The sequence below is a fragment of the Tribolium castaneum genome, chromosome 1 (assembly GCF_031307605.1).
Source record: "Tribolium castaneum strain GA2 chromosome 1, icTriCast1.1, whole genome shotgun sequence".
NCBI classification, from domain to species: Eukaryota; Metazoa; Arthropoda; class Insecta; order Coleoptera; family Tenebrionidae; genus Tribolium; species Tribolium castaneum.
In genome coordinates this window covers 5,920,558-5,942,057 of record NC_087394.1, presented here as the reverse complement: position 1 = coordinate 5,942,057, position 21,500 = coordinate 5,920,558, and the positions used below count along the sequence as shown (strand labels likewise).

The 21,500-nt window shown below is 29.3% G+C and overlaps 1 protein-coding gene across 1 annotated transcript in view; it reads left to right on the top strand.

Annotated features, from left to right (window-relative positions):
• LOC135267897 (uncharacterized) overlaps positions 1–18,945 on the top strand; it is a 33,595-nt gene extending 14,650 nt beyond the window's left edge. Inside the window, exons 2-3 of the mRNA XM_064359711.1 lie at positions 17,749–17,988; positions 18,936–18,945. Coding sequence (XP_064215781.1) covers positions 17,749–17,988; positions 18,936–18,945 — 250 coding nt within the window. The remainder of the gene's footprint in view (positions 1–17,748; positions 17,989–18,935) is intronic.
• Positions 18,946–21,500: the final 2,555 nt, after the last annotated feature.

Sequence of the window (21,500 nt, the reverse complement as noted above, 5' to 3'; positions counted from 1 at the left end):
TTTAAGCTTGCTCTAATTCAGTACATTTTAGAACTCATGGTATTTTAGAATTAGCAAAAGAAATTTCTCTAAGAATTTTTTAAATGTTTATCTGCTAACTTAGAAACAGTGTTTCTGGACACTTTCTTAGTTTTCTCCACTGTCTTTTACAACACAATATTTTGAAAATAAAAATGTGGCTAAGAGTACATTTTACTTTCTAAGTTTGCTGTAATTCAGTACATTTTAGATCTCATAGTATTTTAGAATTAGCAGAAGAAATTTATCTAAGAATTTTTTAAATATTTATCTGCTAACTTAGAAACAGTGTTTCTGGACACTTTCTTAGTTTCCTCCACTGTCTTTTGCAACACAGTGTTTTGAAAACAAAAATGTGGCTAAGGTAACAATTCACATTTTAAGCTTGCTCTAATTCAGTACATTTTAGAACTCATGGTATTTTAGAATTAGCAAAAGAAATTTCTCTAAGAATTTTTTAAATGTTTATCTGCTAACTTAGAAACAGTGTTTCTGGACACTTTCTTAGTTTTCTCCACTGTCTTTTACAACACAATATTTTGAAAACAAAAATGTGGCTAAAAGTACATTTCACTTTCTAAGTTTGCTGTAATTCAGTACATTTTAGATCTCATAGTATTTTAGAATAAGCAGAAGAAATTTATCTAAGAATTTTTTAAATGTTTATCTGCTAACTTAGAAACAGTGTTTCTGGACACTTTCTTAGTTTTCTCCACTGTCTTTTACAACACAATATTTTGAAAACAAAAATGTGGCTAAGAGTACATTTCACTTTCTAAGTTTGCTGTAATTCAGTACATTTTAGATCTCATAGTATTTTAGAATTAGCAGAAGAAATTTCTCTAAGAATTTTTTAAATGTTTACGTGTTAACTTAGAAACAGTGTTTCTGGACACTTTCTTTGTTTCCTCCAGTGTCTTTTGCAACACAATGTTTTGAAAACAAAAATGTGGCTAAGGTAACAATTCACTTTCTAAACTTGCTCTAATTCAGTACATTTTAGATCTCATGGTATTTTAGAATTAGCAGAAGAAATTTCTCTAAGAATTTTTTAAATGTTTATCTGCTAACTTAGAAACAGTGTTTCTGGACACTTTCTTAGTTTCCTCCACTGTCTTTTGCAACACAATGTTTTGGAAACAAAAATGTGGCTAAGGTAACAATTCACTTTTTAAGCTTGCTCTAATTCAGTACATTTTAGATCTCATGGTATTTTAGAATTAGCAAAAGAAATTTTTCTAAGAATTTTTTAAATGTTTATCTGTTAACTTAGAAACAGTGTTTCCGGACACTTTCTTAGTTTCCTCCTCTGTCTTTTGCAACACAATGTTTTGAAAACAAAAATGTGTCTAAGGTAACAATTCACTTTCTAAACTTGCTCTAATTCAGTACATTTTAGATCTCATGGTATTTTAGAATTAGCAGAAGAAATTTCTCTAAGAATTTTTTAAATGTTTATCTGCTAACTTAGAAACAGTGTTTCTGGACACTCTCTTAGTTTCCTCCTCTATCTTTTGCAACATAATGTTTTGAAAACAAAAATGTGGCTAAGGTAACAATTCACTTTCTAAACTTGCTCTAATTCAGTACATTTCAGATTTTATGGTATTTTAGAATTAGCAGAAAAAATTTCTCTAAGAATTTTTTTAATGTTTATCTGCTAACTTAGAAACAGTGTTTCTGGACACTTTCTTACTTTCCTCCTCTATCATTTGCAACACAATGTTTTGAAAACAAAAAAGTGGCTAAGGTAACAATTCACTTTCTAAGCTTGCTCTAATTCAGTACATTTTAGATCTCATGGTATTTTAGAATTAGCAGAAAAAATTTCTCTAAGAATTTTTTAAATGTTTACGTGTTAACTTAGAAACAGTGTTTCTGGACACTTTCTTTGTTTCCTCCAGTGTCTTTTGCAACACAATGTTTTGAAAACAAAAATGTGGCTAAGGTAACAATTTACTTTTTAAGCTTGCTCTAATTCAGTACATTTTAGAACTCATGGAATTTTAGAATTAGCAAAAGAAATTTCTCTAAGAATTTTTTAAATGTTTATCTGCTAACTTAGAAACAGTGTTTCTGGACACTTTCTTAGTTTTCTCCACTGTCTTTTACAACACAATATTTTGAAAACAAAAATGTGGCTAAGAGTACATTTCACTTTCTAAGTTTGCTGTAATTCAGTACATTTTAGATCTCATAGTATTTTAGAATTAGCAGAAGAAATTTCTCTAAGAATTTTTTAAATGTTTATCTGCTAACTTAGAAACTGTTTCTGGACACTTTCTTTGTTTCCTCCAGTGTTTTTTGCAACACAATGTTTTGAAAACAAAAATGTGGCTAAGGTAACAATTCACTTTCTAAACTTGCTCTAATTCAGTACATTTTAGATCTCATGGTATTTTAGAATTAGCAGAAGAAATTTCTCTAAGAATTTTTTAAATGTTTATCTGCTAACTTAGAAACAGTGTTTCTGGACACTTTCTTTGTTTCCTCCAGTGTTTTTTGCAACACAATGTTTTGAAAACAAAAATGTGGCTAAGGTAACAATTCACTTTCTAAACTTGCTCTAATTCAGTACATTTTAGATCTCATGGTATTTTAGAATTAGCAGAAGAAATTTCTCTAAGAATTTTTTAAATGTTTATCTGCTAACTTAGAAACAGTGTTTCTGGACACTTTCTTAGTTTCCTCCACTGTCTTTTGCAACACAATGTTTTGGAAACAAAAATGTGGCTAAGGTAACAATTCACTTTTTAAGCTTGCTCTAATTCAGTACATTTTAGATCTCATGGTATTTTAGAATTAGCAGAAGAAATTTTTTTAAGAATTTTTTAAATGTTTATCTGCTAACTTAGAAACAGTGTTTCTGGACACTTTCTTTGTTTCCTCCACTGTCTTTTACAACACAATATTTTGAAAACAAAAATGTGGCTAAGAGTACATTTCACTTTCTAAGTTTGCTGTAATTCAGTACATTTTAGATCTCATAGTATTTTAGAATTAGCAGAAGAAATTTCTCTAAGAATTTTTTAAATGTTTATCTGCGAACTTAGAAACAGTGTTTCTGGACACTTTCTTAGTTTGCTCCTCTGTCTTTTGCAACACAATGTTTTAAAAACAAAAATGTGGCTAAGGTAACAATTCACTTTCTAAGCTTGCTCTAATTCAGTGCATTTTAGATCTCATGGTATTTTAGAATTAGCAGAAGAAATTTCTCTTAGAATTTTTTAAATGTTTATATGCTAACTTAGAAACAGTGTTTCTGGACACTTTCTTAGTTTCCTCCACTGTATTTTGCAACACTTTTTCAATCTCATAGTAAAGTATGTTGTTGTTTTTTTATTATTAAAATGAGAACTAATTATTTCAAAATCTATTAATAAAAAACAGTATGATTAACATTTATGTCTATCCAAAAATGCACCAAATATAGGGTGTTTTATGTGAAAAAAATAGTAAATTGGCATTGTAATATTTTTTTGAAAAAAACTTTTTTTGGCTTAAATTTTGTACAAATTTATTAAAATATGTTAACATACCGAGTACCGACAGTAAAATTTTCATTCGCAATAGCTTCACCCTTTTGTCATTTTTTTGTAAAATTAGTTAACCATTTGTCTCTAACTTGATAGATCTGTTTTAATTTTTTGTAACCTAATTTTGGAATTTGTCTTTCTTGAAGAAATCAAATAGTTTCAAAAGCCACAAAGTAGTTCAACTTCAGTTTAAACTGTTACTTACTTTGAAAACACAAAGTGAAAATTTATTAAAACTGGTAACGTCACGTTTTGTTTGTTGATTTACGAAATTTTTGCAACAGAAACTCTATTTTTATAATGTTTGAACAACTTTTACATACAATGGCAATTAGCAACACCAAATGCTTGAAATCTCGTAATATTGTTATGTTAATTTCAACGTATCAAAATGTTAATATTTATTTCACAAACCCTTGTAACTGTTTCCAGTGTTTACTTAGGTGTGTCTCCCAAGATGGGCTTTGCACTTGACACCAAGTGTCACAAAAATGAAAAATTCTTGCTTTTCTGTGCGAAATGGTCTTCAGGTGCATGTTTGGCAATGGTGTGGGATTACATTTGATTTTTAACGGTCACTTGTCTCACCAAAATGTCACGAATGTTCTTTTTGATTTTACATTTTTTTAAAAGAAAATGAAAACATTTATGAGCGTATGATTAATCTTTTGAGGCGAATCTCAAACGTGTCACATTGTCTCCTCGAACGATTTTAATGGAAGAACGTCGTGCACAGTTACAGTGAAATTTCCTTCGAAAAAGAAATTCACGATCTCATTGACCTTTAGGTGTCAACCCATCCGAGGACTGAACAGAATCGTTCTTTAATCATTTGGAAGCAATTATTTCCAACGGTTTTCTTTAATCGGATAAAGCTCGTATTCTCTTGCTGTTTTGGTTAATGCATTCCAACGAAATTTACTGCAAATAATTGGAAATAATGCGCAGCTGACAGGAACTAACATTCCCATCTGGTAGCAAAACTAATAACAACACCACAAGAATGAAATGAGCAATTCTCCCACTAGACACAAAGAAATTTATTTATTTATTTTTGATAGGTGTTTTTAAAAGAGAAAATATTCAGATTCGAACATGTGTATCAGATATGGTAAACAGAACGCGGAATTCGCTGGGTTATATCGTCCTTTCACGGGCGAAATTCTCACGCCATTATTGGTTTATGGACGATGATAGGGACGATTACTTGCTTCAACACTAGTTTCTGTTACTTTAATTATGTTTATTGGCTGAGACAAGGGAATTCGCTGCTTATCCATGTTTTACAAGTAGTTCCGGTGAAGATACACAGGCAGCACATAAATTTTTGAGACAAGATATTAGGAATTCAATCAAAATTACCTCAAAAGGCGCTATCTTCAATCAACAAGTGTGAAGTTATGTTTCGTGTCTTTAAGTGCTTTATTCTGATTGGAAAAAACGCTGTATTCACCTCATAAAAAATAAATTCTATGATTATTTCAGTTTTCGATAAAAATAGCCCAAAATTCAAAAATTAATTAATTAATAAATTAATTAATAAACTCACAAATCTTTAATAGCTACTGTTTTCCAGCTTTTTTCACTATTTTATTTAATAATGCAGACTTAATTTCAAAAGAAAATAGTAGTATTTTATGTTGAGAGTGTAAAACCAGACGATGTTTCTTTTAATTTTTTTTTATTCTGTCTCTATGTACAGTAGAACTTGGTTATAACGAACCCGGTTTTTAACAAACTCGCAGATATAACGAACAAAATTTCGATAAAAATAGCCCAAAATTCAAAAATCAATAAACTAATAAATCTTTGATAGCTAACGTTTTCCATCTTTTTCCACTATTTTATTTAATAATGCAAACTTAATTTCAAAAGAAAATAGTACGAGTAGTATTTTATGTTGAGAGTGTAAAACCAGATGATGTTTCTTTTAATTTTTTTTATTCTGTCTCTATGTACAGTAGAACTTGGTTATAACAAACCCGGTTTTTAACAAACTTGCAGATATAACGAACAAAATTTCGATAAAAATAGCCCAAAATTCAAAAATTAAGAAACTAATAAATCTTTGATAGCTAACGTTTTCCATCTTTTTCCACTATTTTATTTAATAATGCAAACTTAATTTCAAAAGAAAATAGTAGTATTTTATGTTGAGAGTGTAAAACCAGATGATGTTTCTTTTAATTTTTTTTATTCTGTCTCTATGTACAGTAGAACTTGGTTATAACGAACCCGGTTTTTAACGAACTCGCAGATATAACAAATAAAATTTCGATAAAAATAGCCCAAAATTCAAAAATCAATATACTAATAAATCTTTGATAGCTAACGTTTTCCATCTTTTTCCACTATTTTATTTAATAATGCAAACTTCATTTCAAAAGAAAATAGTAGTATTTTATGTTGAGAGTGTAAAACCAGATGATGTTTCTTTTAATTTTTTTTATTCTGTCTCTATGTACAGTAGAACTTGGTTATAACGAACCCGGTTTTTAACGAACTCGCAGATATAACAAATAAAATTTCGATAAAAATAGCCCAAAATTCAAAAATTAATAAACTAACAAATCTTTAATAGCTACTGTTTTCCAGCTTTTTTCACTATTTTATTTAATAATGCAGACTTAATTTCAAAAGAAAATAGTAGTATTTTATGTTGAGAGTGTAAAACCAGACGATGTTTCTTTTAATTTTTTTTTATTCTGTCTCTATATACAGCAGAACTTGGTTATAACGAACCCGGTTTTTAACGAATTCGCAGATATAATGAACAAAAATCGAAAGTCCCGTTTTAAAGAACAGAAACTTATTAAAAGCATATTACTGCCAACTTAAATAGGTTAAAAATAAGGTGCTTCTGTTTGGTATTCGCCCAATTGTAATTTTTTACTTTGTAACAAATCAACAATATTCCTAAATGTGACTGTCAACTTCTTTTTCAAATGATATCCTGTATATTTTTTGTACCATTTGATAGATAATTTACTTTTAATTTTGAAGATATGTCACAATGCTACCAAATATTAGTAAACAATCAAAAAATATATGTTTTTTAGATCACTTTAGATAATAAACCTAGATGACAACGAAAACAATTACAAATTTTTATTTACAAATATAAAAGAAGTATTATTTGTTGGCAATTTTTGTTGGCAAATTTTTAATTCGAATAACTAGCCATCTTATAATCAAAATATAACTGACTGGCAAAGTGTATTGTCAATTTATTCCTTCACATTTTGTCTCTATTTTAATCAGTGTTGCAAACATAATTGAAAAATACTACCCATTTTGATCATTTTTTGTAATTCTGTTATTTTTTTGTGTTAAGTTTAATTTTCTTACTAATTATTTTAAAAATATGCAGGGTTATTCTTTTGGGGCCTACATTAGAAAAATTATTTTCAAAATGACTAAGCTTTCGGAACGATTGTCAACTGTTAAATTGCAAGACTACTATGATTTTTTAAGATTGATGATCAAAAAATTATTATAACACAGTTTTTTCAAATAGAATGGCTGTTTTTTCAATGACAATCAAAAGAACATCGATTTTGATAAAAACTCTTATCTTCTACATCTATCTATTACAGTTTTTGAAATAATCGCAAAAGACAAAATTTTAGCTGGTTATTTTCATTTTTCATTGAAAAAACTTTTAAAAAATACGATAAAGTTGTGTTATTATATTATTAATTAAAAGAAATATTCGATTTGTCTACCATTCTCATTCAAGAAGTTCAAAATTCAAATTCAAAATTCAAGGCCTACGTGATTAACGACGAAAATTACAAAGTAAAATCTGTTTTTTCGGATTATTTTAAAAACTGTAAGAGAAATGTAAAGAACGTGTTGATAAAAGCCACCATAAATGATGTTCTTTAGCTTGCCGTTAAGAAAATAGAGTCATTTCTTTAAAAAAATGAGTTATGGTAGCGCTCAGCTCCGTTTGCGTGTGCGTCATCTGACATTTCTGTCACTACGTTTACATAGCAGGGGCATAGCGGTGACAAACTATCAAATATTTTTTGAGGTTACGAAGTGTTTAAATTATGAGTTGTTACAAAAAATACAGATTCACAAAACAAGAACTAATAAACGCAGAATCAAAAACCTAACGAAACGCAAATCACAAAACACAATAAACGAACAGAAAATACTTGCGATTAACACCGATAACACTTTCGACAACCATGCGATGACGTCTATAATTTACTGTCAATGTCAGTTTGACAAATTCGTGACACTTGATGGTGTTGTCGAAGTGCATATGTAAATTAATGTTCAAGGATACCACCCTTAGATACCCCTTAGTTGTTTAAATTTGCATTGTTTTTGATAATTTTTTTACAGCTTTGTGTTGGTAATGAAAAAATGAAATTGATGACGCACACGCAAACCGAGCTGACCGCCACTATACACCCATTTTTGATACCCATTTAAAAAATCATGCTACCCTTGAATTTTGACAGTTACAATTTTGAAAATTGTTGAAGGCTCTTCAAATCTTCGGTTATCGCAAAAGGTTCAAGAACTGTGACAATTTAAATAAATCCCTGCAAACAAAAAAATTATATAATGTTGAAAAATTATCTATAACAAGGATATGAATTTTGTGCATTACTTTTGGTTCCGTCTGTACTTTATAATATTGGATCTAAAAAACTAGAATTTGACTGAAGCTTAAAGAATAAAAAGAAAAAATCTAGAAAAAAATTAGGATATAATTTTTATACGAGCTTTGTGATTTCAACTTCGAAGCCTTTATGCGAGTAACGCTTTCCCCTGTAAGAGGTTTCTGATGTAATTTGAGTAAAGAGTTGATGTAAATGCGGTTTTAGTGGCTATTATTTCCATAAACTGGCAAGTTTCCTTTTATAAAACAAAACGTGTTATAATTGTGTGAACAGCCTACGAACAAGACTTCATTGAAGAAAGAACCCAAGACGAGTAATTAAGTCAGTTCCAGCTGGGTGAATATCACGAAACAATACCGGAAGAAATCACACAAAATGAAAAACGTGACACCAAACGCTTTTCGTGGGCGATCTGCAATTGCAAATTGAAGGAAAAAAAACTGCACTGAACGACAAAAATGGAAAATCTCAAGGATCGTCTCGATTTTTCCTGGATTCCTATTCCAATAAGTTGGTTGTGTAATATTTTTGTATAAACACAATTAAGGTGCAAGTCCGCCTCTGACCGCATTGGTTTGTGCAAACCGGAGGCGTCGATACTGCATTGTGATTTATATAAGTCGAACGATCCGGGGAGGCTAGGACATGCCAGTGACCTTCTCAAGGATACGAAGAGTGTGCGATGGCCGCCGGACCAAACCGGTCTTGAACCAGCACACACAATGAAGATGTACCTGTTGAGAGAGGTTGTAATGGATGGACAACTATATGACAAACAAATCATTTTTTTCAACAATATGGCGCATAGAAAAGAACGGAAACGTGGAATCACTGCGGCGTGCCGTTTCAGGACGATCAATTGATTTATAAGTTCGTCTTGAATGTATACCAAATTTGGAACAAGCAACCTGGCTTAAAAAGATTGCAAACTTAACTAAACCACTTGAAACATCTCGAAATTAACTGGAATTGAATATAGAAAAGATGTACAGTCACCATCAAAAAGAATGAGTACGTTTGGCTAGTTTATAAACTAGCTGGACAGTTAGTAAACTAACCTTTCTGTTAAAAGATTTTAGTCCCGGTTGGTGGGGGTGCCAATCTTTTCGATCGTTACTGTACCTATCAATGGTGCGAAAATTAGCTGCACCCTGTATACAAGCCTAAAGACTCACATCACTACTTCTTGTTTAAAGAGACAGGACCTAATTAATTAGGGTTTGATTTCGTGTCCTTTAGACCTTAGTGGTAGTATTTAAAAAAAATTGAAAAAAACTGCAAGTATTTATTATTCTTAAGCTACGTTTCGATAACGGCTGTTATCATCGTCAGGCAATTAAGCTTAAGAATAATAAATACTCTATTTTAATCAGTGTTGCAAACGTATTTGAAAAATACAACCCATTTTGATCAACTTTTGTAATTATGTTATTTTTTGTGTTAATGTTTCATTTTCTTACTAATTATTTTAAAAATATACAGGGTTGTTCTTTTTGGGCCTACATTAGAACCTTTGTAACATATAATATAGCTAGAGCTGTATACGATTTAAATCGACCATTCTGAGTTCAACGAATTTATTTTCAAAATAGCTGAGCTTTCGGAACGATTGTCATTTGTTAAATTGCAAGGCTACTATGATTTTTTAAGAATGATGATCAAACAATTATTATAACAGTTTTATCATATAGAATGACTGTTTTTTCAATGACAATCAAAAGAACATCGATTTTGATAAAAACTCTTATCTTCTACATCTATCTATTACAATTTTAGAAATAATCGCAAAAGACAAAATTTTTGCTGATTATTTTCATTTTTCATTGAAAAAACTATTGAAAAACACGATAACGTTGTGTTATTTTATTATTAATAGAAAGAAGTATTCGATTTGTCTACCATTTTCTTGAAATCAACTGAAATTAAAAATGGAAAAGTTGTACAGTCACCATCAAAAAGAATGACACACCTTAATGACTACGTTTGGCTAGTTTATAAACTAGCTGGACAGTTAGTAAACTAACCTTTTTGTTAAAAGATTTTAGTTTCGGTTGGTGGGTGTGTCATTCTTTTCGATCGTACCTGTACCTACCAATGGTGCAAAAATTAGCTGCACCCTATATCCAAGCCTAAAGACTCACATCACTACTTCTTGTTTAAAGACAGGACCTAGTTAATTAGGGTTTGATTTCGTGTCCTTCAGACCTTAGTGGTAGTATTTAAAAATAAATTGAAAAAAACTGCGAGTTTTTATTATTTTTAAGCTACGTTTCGATAACGGCTGTTATCATCGTCAGGCAATTAAGCCTAAGAATAATAAATACTTTATTTTAATCAGTGTTGCAAACATATTTGAAAAATACAACCCATTTTGATCAATTTTTGTAATTATGTTATTTTTTGTGTTTTACCTGATTAATTTCATTTTTCATTGAAAAATCCTTTGAAAAACACAATAAAATTGTGTTATTTTATTATTAATAGAAAGAAATATTCGATTTGTCTACCATTTTCTCGAAATCAACTGGAATTAAAAATGAAACAGATGTACAGTCATGTAATAAAAATAAAAATACCTAAGTAAAAATAACAAAAAATTAAATATGATTAAAAAAAATTTTTGTTGCATTTTTACCTGCTCAATGTGAATAACCCTGTAGTAGACAAAATTTTTAATAGAATTACCTTACATGCTAATTAATTTTTAGTGCTTTACAGCCACACGTTAGAAAATGTGATCAATATTTAATCATCAATTTATAATCAATTTATAACTTACTAGCAGTTGCCCGCGGCTTCGCACGCATGTCCACAACTATTTCGAAAAGCTAGTAAGACAAACCTTGTTTTTAAATAAAAGCCCAAATAATAATTTTCAAATATAAAACTTTAAAATAACTTTAAAAATGATGGATTTTCATTCAAATTTTAACACTTCGTGTACCCTCTTTAAGAATTAATTTTTCGAAAATTTTAAAACATGTCTTCCTTTATTATTAACCGAAAGCCCAAATACAAATTTTCGTAAATATCAGGTAAAAAAATGACGGAATTTGATATTGAACCTTTTGGGGGTGGAATTTCCAAAAATCATAAAACTTGTGTTTTTTTATTTTTCACTGATTGTCCAAATACCAATTTTTATAAATATTAGTTCAAAAATGACGGATTTTTACATTTAACCCCCATAGGTGTGGAAATTCCAAATGTTCTTAAACAACGTTTTTCATCTTTAACTGGAAACTCAAATATTAACTGCATAGATACAAAGTAAAATTTACGGATTTTTATAGAAATTCCAACCCCTGCTCAACCCTCTTGGGGTCGGTATTTTTAACTAAAACACGTGTTTTTTCACTTTTCACTGAAAACCCAAATACCGACTTTAATCAATATAAATTCAAATGTTACGAATTTTTATACAAATTTTAATACGTTATTTAACCCTCTTAAAGGTTGATTTTTCGAAAATATGAAACACGTTTTTTTAATTTTTAATTTAAAAATGACGGATTCTCTAAACTCTAATTCTAAATTCAACTCCCGATTTAACCCATTTAGGGGTTGATTTTCCAAAAATCCTGAAACAAGTCTTTCTTTATTATTAACCCAAAGCCCAAATACTAATTTTCAAAGATATAACTTAAAAAATGACGGATTTTTATTCAAACTTTAACACCCTATTTAACTCTCTTAGGGGGTGATTTTCCAAAAATCCTTTCTTTGTACACTCCTACATTACAATAGCTATCTACTGTGAAAATTTCAGGTTTCTATCCTGAGCCGTCTAGGCTGTGCGTTGATAGGTCAGTCAGGAAAAGCAATTTTATGCATATAGATTTAAGTAATCCTTTATCGGTTAAGCTACTACCTACTTAATCTTTTTTTATTCAACTGAATGAATATTTATTGTTGTACGGGACACAAGATGTGATGCACACTGAATAAATCCAAAATTGAAAAAAAAACAAATTACATATTCAAACGTATTACATAAAAAAAAAATAAAAAAAGTTTAGACTGGTTTAAAAATATTTTGAAAGAAACAAAGCTTCGATAGCTAAACCGCACCTAATTTTTTTGCCAAATTTCCTTTGATTTAATTACTATTTGCTCTGATTTTCTTTAGTTTTCTTGAGATTTCCTCTATTTTAAAAATGATTTCCCATGATGTTTTTTGACTTCCTACATTTTGTACTCCGAATTCCTTTGTGGTAAAATAAATTTAAAAACTTTAGTTTATTTTTGGGTAGCTCACATTAACACTAAGAATTCATTGATTTTTTATTGAACTAATTTGAATTAAACTTGCTAAGGAAAGTCAAATTAGTCTCAAATGAGAGTTAAATGAAAGCTACAAAATGTGAGTTTCACAAGAAATAAGCTTTTTTGGGGGGCTTTTTTTGAAGCTTTCGGAAAATTTTTCACGAATTTTTTGCAGAAAAATTGGTACAGAGTTCAGTTTTGCTAGGTACATATTTTTTATAAAAACAGTAACAAAATAATTACAATGTATTATTTAAAATAGGTTAAGAAAATGCGTGTTAGAAAGGCGTATTTCTCAATTTTTGCTTCAGGACGTAAGAAGTAGGAAAAAATTAAGTACATAATTAGGCATTTAGTTAGTAAACTGTAATCAACCGATCAAAGATCATAAACAAAATTGTAACCCAAAGGCCGAACAAATACTTTTTTAGACAAAACCATTACAATTAACAAGCAGAATTTATGGGATAATTGTAAAATGTACCAATATCCGTTACTTTCTTTGCAAAAATCGGTTTGGGAATTTATTTATTGCAACCTGAATAGGTTGCAATAAAACAATGGTGCTAAATAAGTCTCGAGTATCTCAGTAATTCCAATAAATGTTCCAGAAACTTAAACGGGACGTAAAACGCAGTCATAACCCTAGTACCCAACGACTTGTGTTAGTACCGAGTCCAGGTGGTCTTTCAGTTTTAATTTTTATACGCCGACGTGTACGATTACTTTTAATTAATTCGTAAAAATTGCACGTAATCTCAAAATCTCTGTATCGATCACGACGATCAGATAAAACCTGAATACTGTAAATACTCCAGATTTGCGTGCTTTTTTGGCCAGTTTTTGGTCGTTTGAGCATAATCCGGCACCGTCTTGCAATTAAATCGAACAGGAAAAAGCAAAAAATTCCTTCACGAGCTGACAGACTAAAGCCGTTTCGAATTTCTCATTATTATTGAAGCATAAAATAAAAAGGAAATGTTATTTTTATCGCAGCTTTTCGATTTCCTGCGCAAAAATGCGCCGGTTATGCAAATACACAGACCCTGTAATTTCATCGAAACGTGATAAATAATTTCGATATTTTTTGCATTTCTTCGGACAACGGGGTCAAAATGTTAGTGTTTCGTAACGTCTGGTTGAAAATTACCTCAAGTACCATAACATGATCTGCATTACCAGCTACATGCACAAATTTTTACCAATGCTATTTGCATTGCTTGATAGTGGTTAACAACGAGAATGATGTTCGATTCACTCTCTCTTTTTTACATAATCATATCTTACCATCAATACGTTCACTTTGGCTGACTTTATTGGATTAACAGTACTTACAGTTTTACATTGCAGTCATCAAAGTCGTTACTATTATAGGGGAAAGTCGGCCAAGTTCATTCTGGTGGCCAACATTACCGTATCCTCTATTGTTCCTCATGGGTTGTTATTAATCCTTAACTGATCGAAATATTAAAACAAGCGAATTATTTTTATTGTTCAAACAATAGCTAAATACTTGTCTAGTATTCACGACGGAACTTGAGCTTTCTGATAAAAACCATGGAAAAATACTCAAAAATTAGAATATTGTAGCAAAATACATACAAAATATAACGTAAATAAAATATAAAAAGTGAAGTTTGGTGACAGAATATTATGAAAAATGACTAAAGGCAATAAAAATTATATCATTAGTTTTAGTTCCTCTCTCGAAAAATTTGAGTTAGGGCATGAATTTTAGGAATTTAAAAAAAAAACAGTTTTGGGCCAAAAAACCAAGAGATTTTGAGAGAAGCAGAAAAACCGCCCAATGATATTTGAATTTCGATGTTTTAGCAAATTGTGAGCAATTTTTTAATTTTATTTTTATTTTTCACCAGGAACTGAAAACATGACTGAATTACGTTTAGCCATTTTTGAGTCAGAAACACAATTATTTCAAGAGATAAAAAATTATGTCCAAATTATTTTGGAAAATACCTACCAGAAACTTAGTTGTTTGGTTAAAAGCAAAGCAACTTTTTGGTGGCTGAACTCATTTTTTAGCAAAAATTTGCCTATTGCAAAAGATTTTGTAGAAATAAGTTAGTTTCAAAATAGGTCATAAACCTTCCAAAATACGTGCTAATTACGTGCTTATTAATCAACAATTCAAACATGTTATTAAAAAAAAAACGAAAAACTGGAAATTAGACCTTTTTTTGGTCAGAAACACAGTGATTAATTTTTTTACATAACCTGGTTTGAATTACATTGTTCTGGATTTATTTATTATTTTTTAAACCAAACAGTTTAACAATTTTATCGCCACTTTTGAGTGATCTAAGATCTTACACACTTGAGCCAGAAATTCAGTGATTTCAAGAGATTTTGAAAAAACAGACCAAAAAAATTGTCATAACAGAGTTGTATCCATTCAAAAGATGTCTTCTATAGTTTAAATTACCTAGCCATTTTGCTTAATTCTTAGTGAAGAATTGAAAAATAAAAGATTTTTTAGAATAAGTTGAGACATTCCATAAAAAAGCAATTTAAATGATTTTTTAAAAGAGAAACGAAAACTATTTTAAGAAACTTTATCAACATATCGCCCAACTAGCACATTTTTGAAAGAGAACATTAATTATTTCAAAGAATTTCGTGAAAATAAATATAATTTGATTTATATTATTGTAGTAAATTTCAAGCCATTTAGCTCATCCATTGTCCGAAAAGCTTTCTTCAAAGGAGCTCCAAATTTTGAAATGTTCTGACGAAACAGCAGAAAAAATCCTGAATTACCATATCTTTTTTGGTAAATTTTAATCAATTTAGGTCATTTCCTATGGCAAAAACCTTGATATTTTTAAAAATATTTTGTCGAAAAATACGGAATCCGATAATTTAAAGAGTAACAAGTTAAAAAAAACTAGAATTGGATCTAAATTAGATTATTTTGGAAAATTTTGTGCAATTTGACTTGTTTTTAGGTAGGAAACTCAAAAGATTTTATGAAAATAAAGCAAAAAATCGCCAAATTATTTCTGAATTTAGTTGTTTTAGCTAATTTTGGGCGTTTTATTAAGTTTGGAACCCAATAATTTTATTCAAAAGTTATAAAATATTGACGAATTATGTTTTAGTTACTTATTTTTCGAACCAGAAATTTTTTATAGATTAGTTAGAAATTAACTTATTCCAAGACTTTTTCAACAAGGTGAAATTCGTTAAATCTTGGATCAAACTGAAAATTTTTGCTCATTTTTTTAGTCCAAAACTCAATTACTTTATGTTTTGACGCATTTTAGATTAATTATGTTGTTTCAGCAATTTCTAAGTACAGTGACTCATTTTTCACCTAAACAAATTTTCAGTAAAAAAAAGCCAACAAAAAACATCACCCTCTATCTAGACAAAATTTGAGCAGTTTAGTTTTTTTAAGCCAAAAACTATAGAATTTTTCGACTTGAAATGTGGCTCTTCAGCTGAAAAACCCCTTGAAATTGCCTGAAATATCATATTTCAGACTTAATTCTGCGATTTTTTGCTTAGTTCTGACCAAATGTTTTGCCATCACTAATTTAATAATACGTTAAATCGTTCAGAATTTGCTGAAAAAACATTCTTTAGAAACAACTGGAAGATTTTTCAGCTTGTTTCTACAAAACACCTCAAAATAATTAAATTTCTAGTTACAACAAAGTCAGGTTATCTGAGTTAACTAAAATAACGTAACTAATACCTTCTTACATAATTTAGATATTATTTCTAAATTAGATATTTTTGGACAATCTTGTGCAATTTAACATATTTTTAGGTCCGAAACTCAAAATTTATCAAAATAAAGCAAAAAATTGCTAACCTATTTCTGAATTTAGTTGTTTTAGCTAATTTTGAGCGTTTTATTAAGTCATAAAATATTGACGAATTATACTTTTGTAACTTATTTTTTGAACCAGAAACTTATTTGTTTAGTTATAAATTAACTTGTTCTAAGAGACTTTTGAAACAAGGTGAAACACTTAAACTGGGTGAATAATAATATTGAATTAAACTGAAAATTTTAGCTAATTTTTTTGTCCAAAACTCAATTATTTTATGTTTTGACGCAAAAAACGCTTTTTAGATTCAGCAATTTCTAAGTAAACTGACTCATTTTTCACCTAAACAAATTTTCAGTAAAAAAAACAACAAAAAAACATCACCTTCTATCTAGGCAAATTCTGAGCAGTTTAGTTTTTTTAAGCCAAAAGCTATAGGATTTTTCGACTTGAAATGTGGTGGCTCTTCAGCTGAAAAAAAAAAATCCGTGAAATTGCCTGAAATATCATATTTCAGACTTAATTCTGCGATTTTTTGCGTAGTTCTGACCAAATATTTTGCCATCCCTAATTTAATAATACGTTAAATCGTTCAGAATTTGCTGAAGAAACATTCTTTAGAAACAACTGGTAGATTTTTCAGCTTGTTTCTACAAAACACCTTAAAATAATTAAATTTCTAGTTACAACAAAATCAGGTTATCAGAGTTAACTAAAATAAAGCAACTAATACCTTCTTACATAATTTAGATATTATTTCTCCTAAAGAATGTTTTTGATGGACAGGACTTAAGATAAGTCGCTTAGAATTAGCTGAAATAACCCAAATTAAAACGAAATTTTGCGATTTTTCAAAGTTTCGATGAAATCTGTTAAAATAAATGAGCTTCTAGCTTAAAAATAAGCCAAATCTCTTTGAATCTGCTGAAAAAACTATGTACATAATTTCAAATGAATGTCCTGTTGCTTCCTATAAGCGCACAGTTGGTCTAAATTTGAATATTTTAAGCAGTTTGGTTTATTTTTAAATCAAATTTTTGAATCAATTATGAGCGGTTTACTTTGTTTTAAAGTCAGACATTTGAAAATTTAAACAATAAGCCAAAAAATTGCTAAATTATATAAAAATTACGTTGTTTAAATTAATTCTTAGCGACTCAGAATGGTATTAAGCGACAAACTCACTTAGCTCCTAACGAATTTCAAAATTTTGACGAATTCTGAGCAATTTGGGTCACTTTTTGCGTCACAAAATCTATTATTTTAAGACATTGTGCCGAACTTGCTGAAAATTAGAGCGACTTAGTTCGTTTTTACTGCAACAACTTGTTTTAACTTTGAATAAACAAATTCCGAGCGAGGTTGTTTAATTGTGAGCCAGAAATTTACTTATTTCAGGAGATTTCGTGCTGGTATCTGTCGTATTTAAAAAACTACGCTTGTTGTAACTGTTGAATAATAGAGATGCGTGTTAACATTTAAAAATTTCAGGTCAAGTGTGGATCAAGTGCCGAATTTCATGGGCGGTTTAATCGTGAAATGGTTCCGCGAACTGAGCGTGATTTACCTAAACGCGAAACTATCGAAATCATCTCCCAGTTTTCCGATTGACCGCCAAAACCCCGTCTATCACAGCGAAAGCAAAGCGAACAAGAAGAAGAAACGCAAAGATTACAGGAGATATTCGTTCAATGATCGCCAAGTTAATCCACCGCCAGCCCCCAGACGAAGGCAAGTTTTATATTTTTTTCCTACTAACAATAATTTGACAAACTGTATTTATTCTTGAATTTAAAGCGTCTCGCATTGTGTACTTTTTGACAATCCCAACGTGTTTACTTTTTTTAAAACCGTATTTAACACCGATCCTCTAACTGAATTTACTACTCGTTTTGTATTTGCTCAAGTCGAAATGAGTTCCCATGGCTTACAAAAACTCGTGTGAACTCACTCATCTTCAACGATCGTTTTTTCTGATAGTTCAGATTGTCTTATTTATTGGAAATTGGAAAGTTAATTGTTATGTTACGAATTTTCGGATTTTATCAGATCACAATGAATGAAGGAAATAATCTGTGGACCATGAGATGAATTTATTTAAGTCAAAAACTCCTTTATTCCTAGAGATTTTGCCAAAATAAAACCAATTATAACCTAATTTTAGCCAAAAATTTTACCTTATTTTTCCAAAATCTGATGTCTGAAACTGAACCCGTTTCAAAATGCTTGAGGAGAAAATCCATTATTACAACATATAATATCAAAATAATTCAAAAATTGCAAATTTTGAAAAATTTAGTACAAAAATTTAATTTAGTTATACAAAAAAATCAGCAAATAAAGGTTATTTCAGATGATTTTTGAACCAAAAAATTATTTATTTCGTGGAACCGATTTGTAAATTTGCAAAAAAAGCGAATTTTGACTTATGTTATTTTGATCAGTTTAGAAATAAATTGGAAATTTTGCACAAAGGCTAAAAATCGAAAACAACTATGTTATGTAGCTTGTATTTCAGCAGAAAAAGTCACCAGATTTCACTTAAAGAATCCCCAACTTATGTTCGAATTATGTAAGTTGTTTCACAAATTTTGATCCATAAACTCACATATTTTAAGAGATTTTGTCGAAACTGTTTAAAAAATCACCCAGATGTGTTTGAATTTGCGTGATTTTAGGCAATTCTAAGCGATTTTTATTTTATTGTTGTGTAACCAAATGTTTACTTATTTTAAAAAATAACAAAACTACCCCAAAATTTGAAGAAATTTTGTAGAAACAAGCTAAATAATCGACCAAAAATGAAAAAAAAAGTTAAGTGAATTATTATGTTTTAGCTCATTGTTGAGTCAAATACACAATGAATGTGAAATGTTTCGTTAAAACTACCTGAAAAATCTGGGAAGAATAGTATTTCCACCAATTTCAACCGATTTAGCTCGTTTTTAGCAGGAAGCTTCAATAATCAACATATCCAAGTCAAAAATAGTCGTATTGTGTCAAAATAATGTAAGTTGTTTCAGCAAATTCCGAAAGATTTGGATAATTTTTGAGCCAGAAACTCACTTATATCAAAAGATTTTGTCAAAACAATTTGAAAAGTTGCTAAATTTTGTCAAATTTAATCAACTCAAAGCAGAAATGTATTCATTTTTGAGCAATTAATAACATTTTTTTAAATAATTTTAGTTACGTTATTTGTAAAAATTTGCAGGTCAAACATCCAAAAAAAAATAGTTTTTTCAACTAATTCTGACCGATTTGGTTCAATATTGAGCCAGAAAGTAATAAATTTCAAAATATTTCTTCAAAATTATCCAACAAATCGCAAAACTTCAATCGATTTAAACGTTTTTTCAACAGGAAACTCCATAATATTCCAAATTGAAAAACCGCCAGTTTATGTTTCAGCCATTTCCAAGAGATTTGATTATTTTTGGGACAGAAATACAATTATTTCAAGAGATTTTTTCGAAATAATTTGAGAAATTGTTAAATTATGTCTAAATTTAGGTTATTTTCATCAACTCAAAGCAATTTATCTCATTTTTGAACAATCAAAAAACGTATTGTTTTTCAAAAATCATTGAGAAAAATATAAAATATCTAATTTAAGTCTTAGTTACGTTATTTTCGTCAATTCAAAACGATTAAACTCGATTTTTTTAAAGATTTTTAGGAAAAAGCTGAAAAATTGAAAAAACATTTCAAAAAAAAGTTTTTTCAGCTAATTCTAACAGATTTGGTTCATTGTTGAGCCGAGCCAGAGTATAACTAATTTCAGAATATTTTTTCCGAATTATGAAAAAAATCGCTGAACTAGACAATTTCAACCGATTTAGCGGTTTTTCATCCAAAAAATCCATGACATTCCAAGTTGAAAAATCGCGAGTTTAGTGTTTCAGCCATTTCCAAAAGATTTGAGTATTTTTGAGCCAGAAACTCAATTATTTTAACCGATTTTGTCTGAATTTAGATTATTTTAGTCAATTCAATTTACCTTACATTTGTGCACTCAAACTTACTTATCTCAAAAAAATGACAAAACTACTTCATAAAATCAAAATATTTCGTAGTTACATAATTTCGGTCAATATCGATTAAGTTTACTCGTTTTTAACCAGAAATTTAGTTATTGTAACAAATACAATGTGTTCAAAAATGATTGTTCGTCAAATCACCTATGAAATTTTAACGTAATGTACCGCCTAATTTAAACTGTGAATGCCGTCAAAGTGAAAGATCCGTTAAAATAATGCAAAAGGCTTCGAATACAAAAACGAAAGAATACAAAATATCAAATATCACGGAAATATAAAACACAATCAAAACAAACCTTACCATTAAAAAAAACTTTGCCGAAAAATGCAAAAAGTTAGTAAAAAGCTAATTCAGAAACTAGTCATTTAGAAGAAGCGGCACAATGAATTTGAATTCCATAGTCAACTTGATGAACAATCATTTTTAAACACATTGTATATTGATTTAATAATAAGACAAGCTGAAAAATCCACATAAAAATAAAAAAAATGTTTCAGACAATTCTGAACTCATTACTGATTTTTTGAAATATTTCGTCAAATCTACATATTTCAGGCAATTTCAAGACAATTATCTCGTTTTCTGGAGATTCCGATCATTTTTTAACCAGAGACTTAATTCTTTTAAGAGATCTAGAGGAAACGATATGGAAAATAGTCGAATTATGTTTGAAATTACATTATTTCAGTCAATTCTAAGTGACTTATCTAATTTTTGAGCCACCAGAAAATTACTCATTTTAAAAAATGTAAAACTTTCCCAAAAAGGCATAATTAATTTTTATTTATTTATGTTCTTTAGTTCAGTTATAAGAGATTTTACCCCTTTTTAGCTAGGCTTTTAATTATTTTAAGATGTATTAAAGAAACAAGCTGAAAAATGTTTTTCCAGCCAATTTTGAGTAACATTTGGCTCATTTTTGAGAAAGATTTTTGATTGATTTTAAAATATTTTGTCAGAACGTTCCAGAAAATTGCAGAATTGTATTATTTCTGGCACTTTAAGGGGATTTAGCTCATTTTCAGCCAGAAACTCCATGACAAACAAAAAATTTTTTTCAGCCAATTCTGGCTTTAGTTAGGTTTAAAATATGTTTGTTATTTTGGGTAATTTCAAGCGATTTTGTTTGTTTTTCTCTTCCAGATAAAAAATGCGAAATTTTCTTCACATTATGTAAATTTTTACAGAAAATTATAGAAACT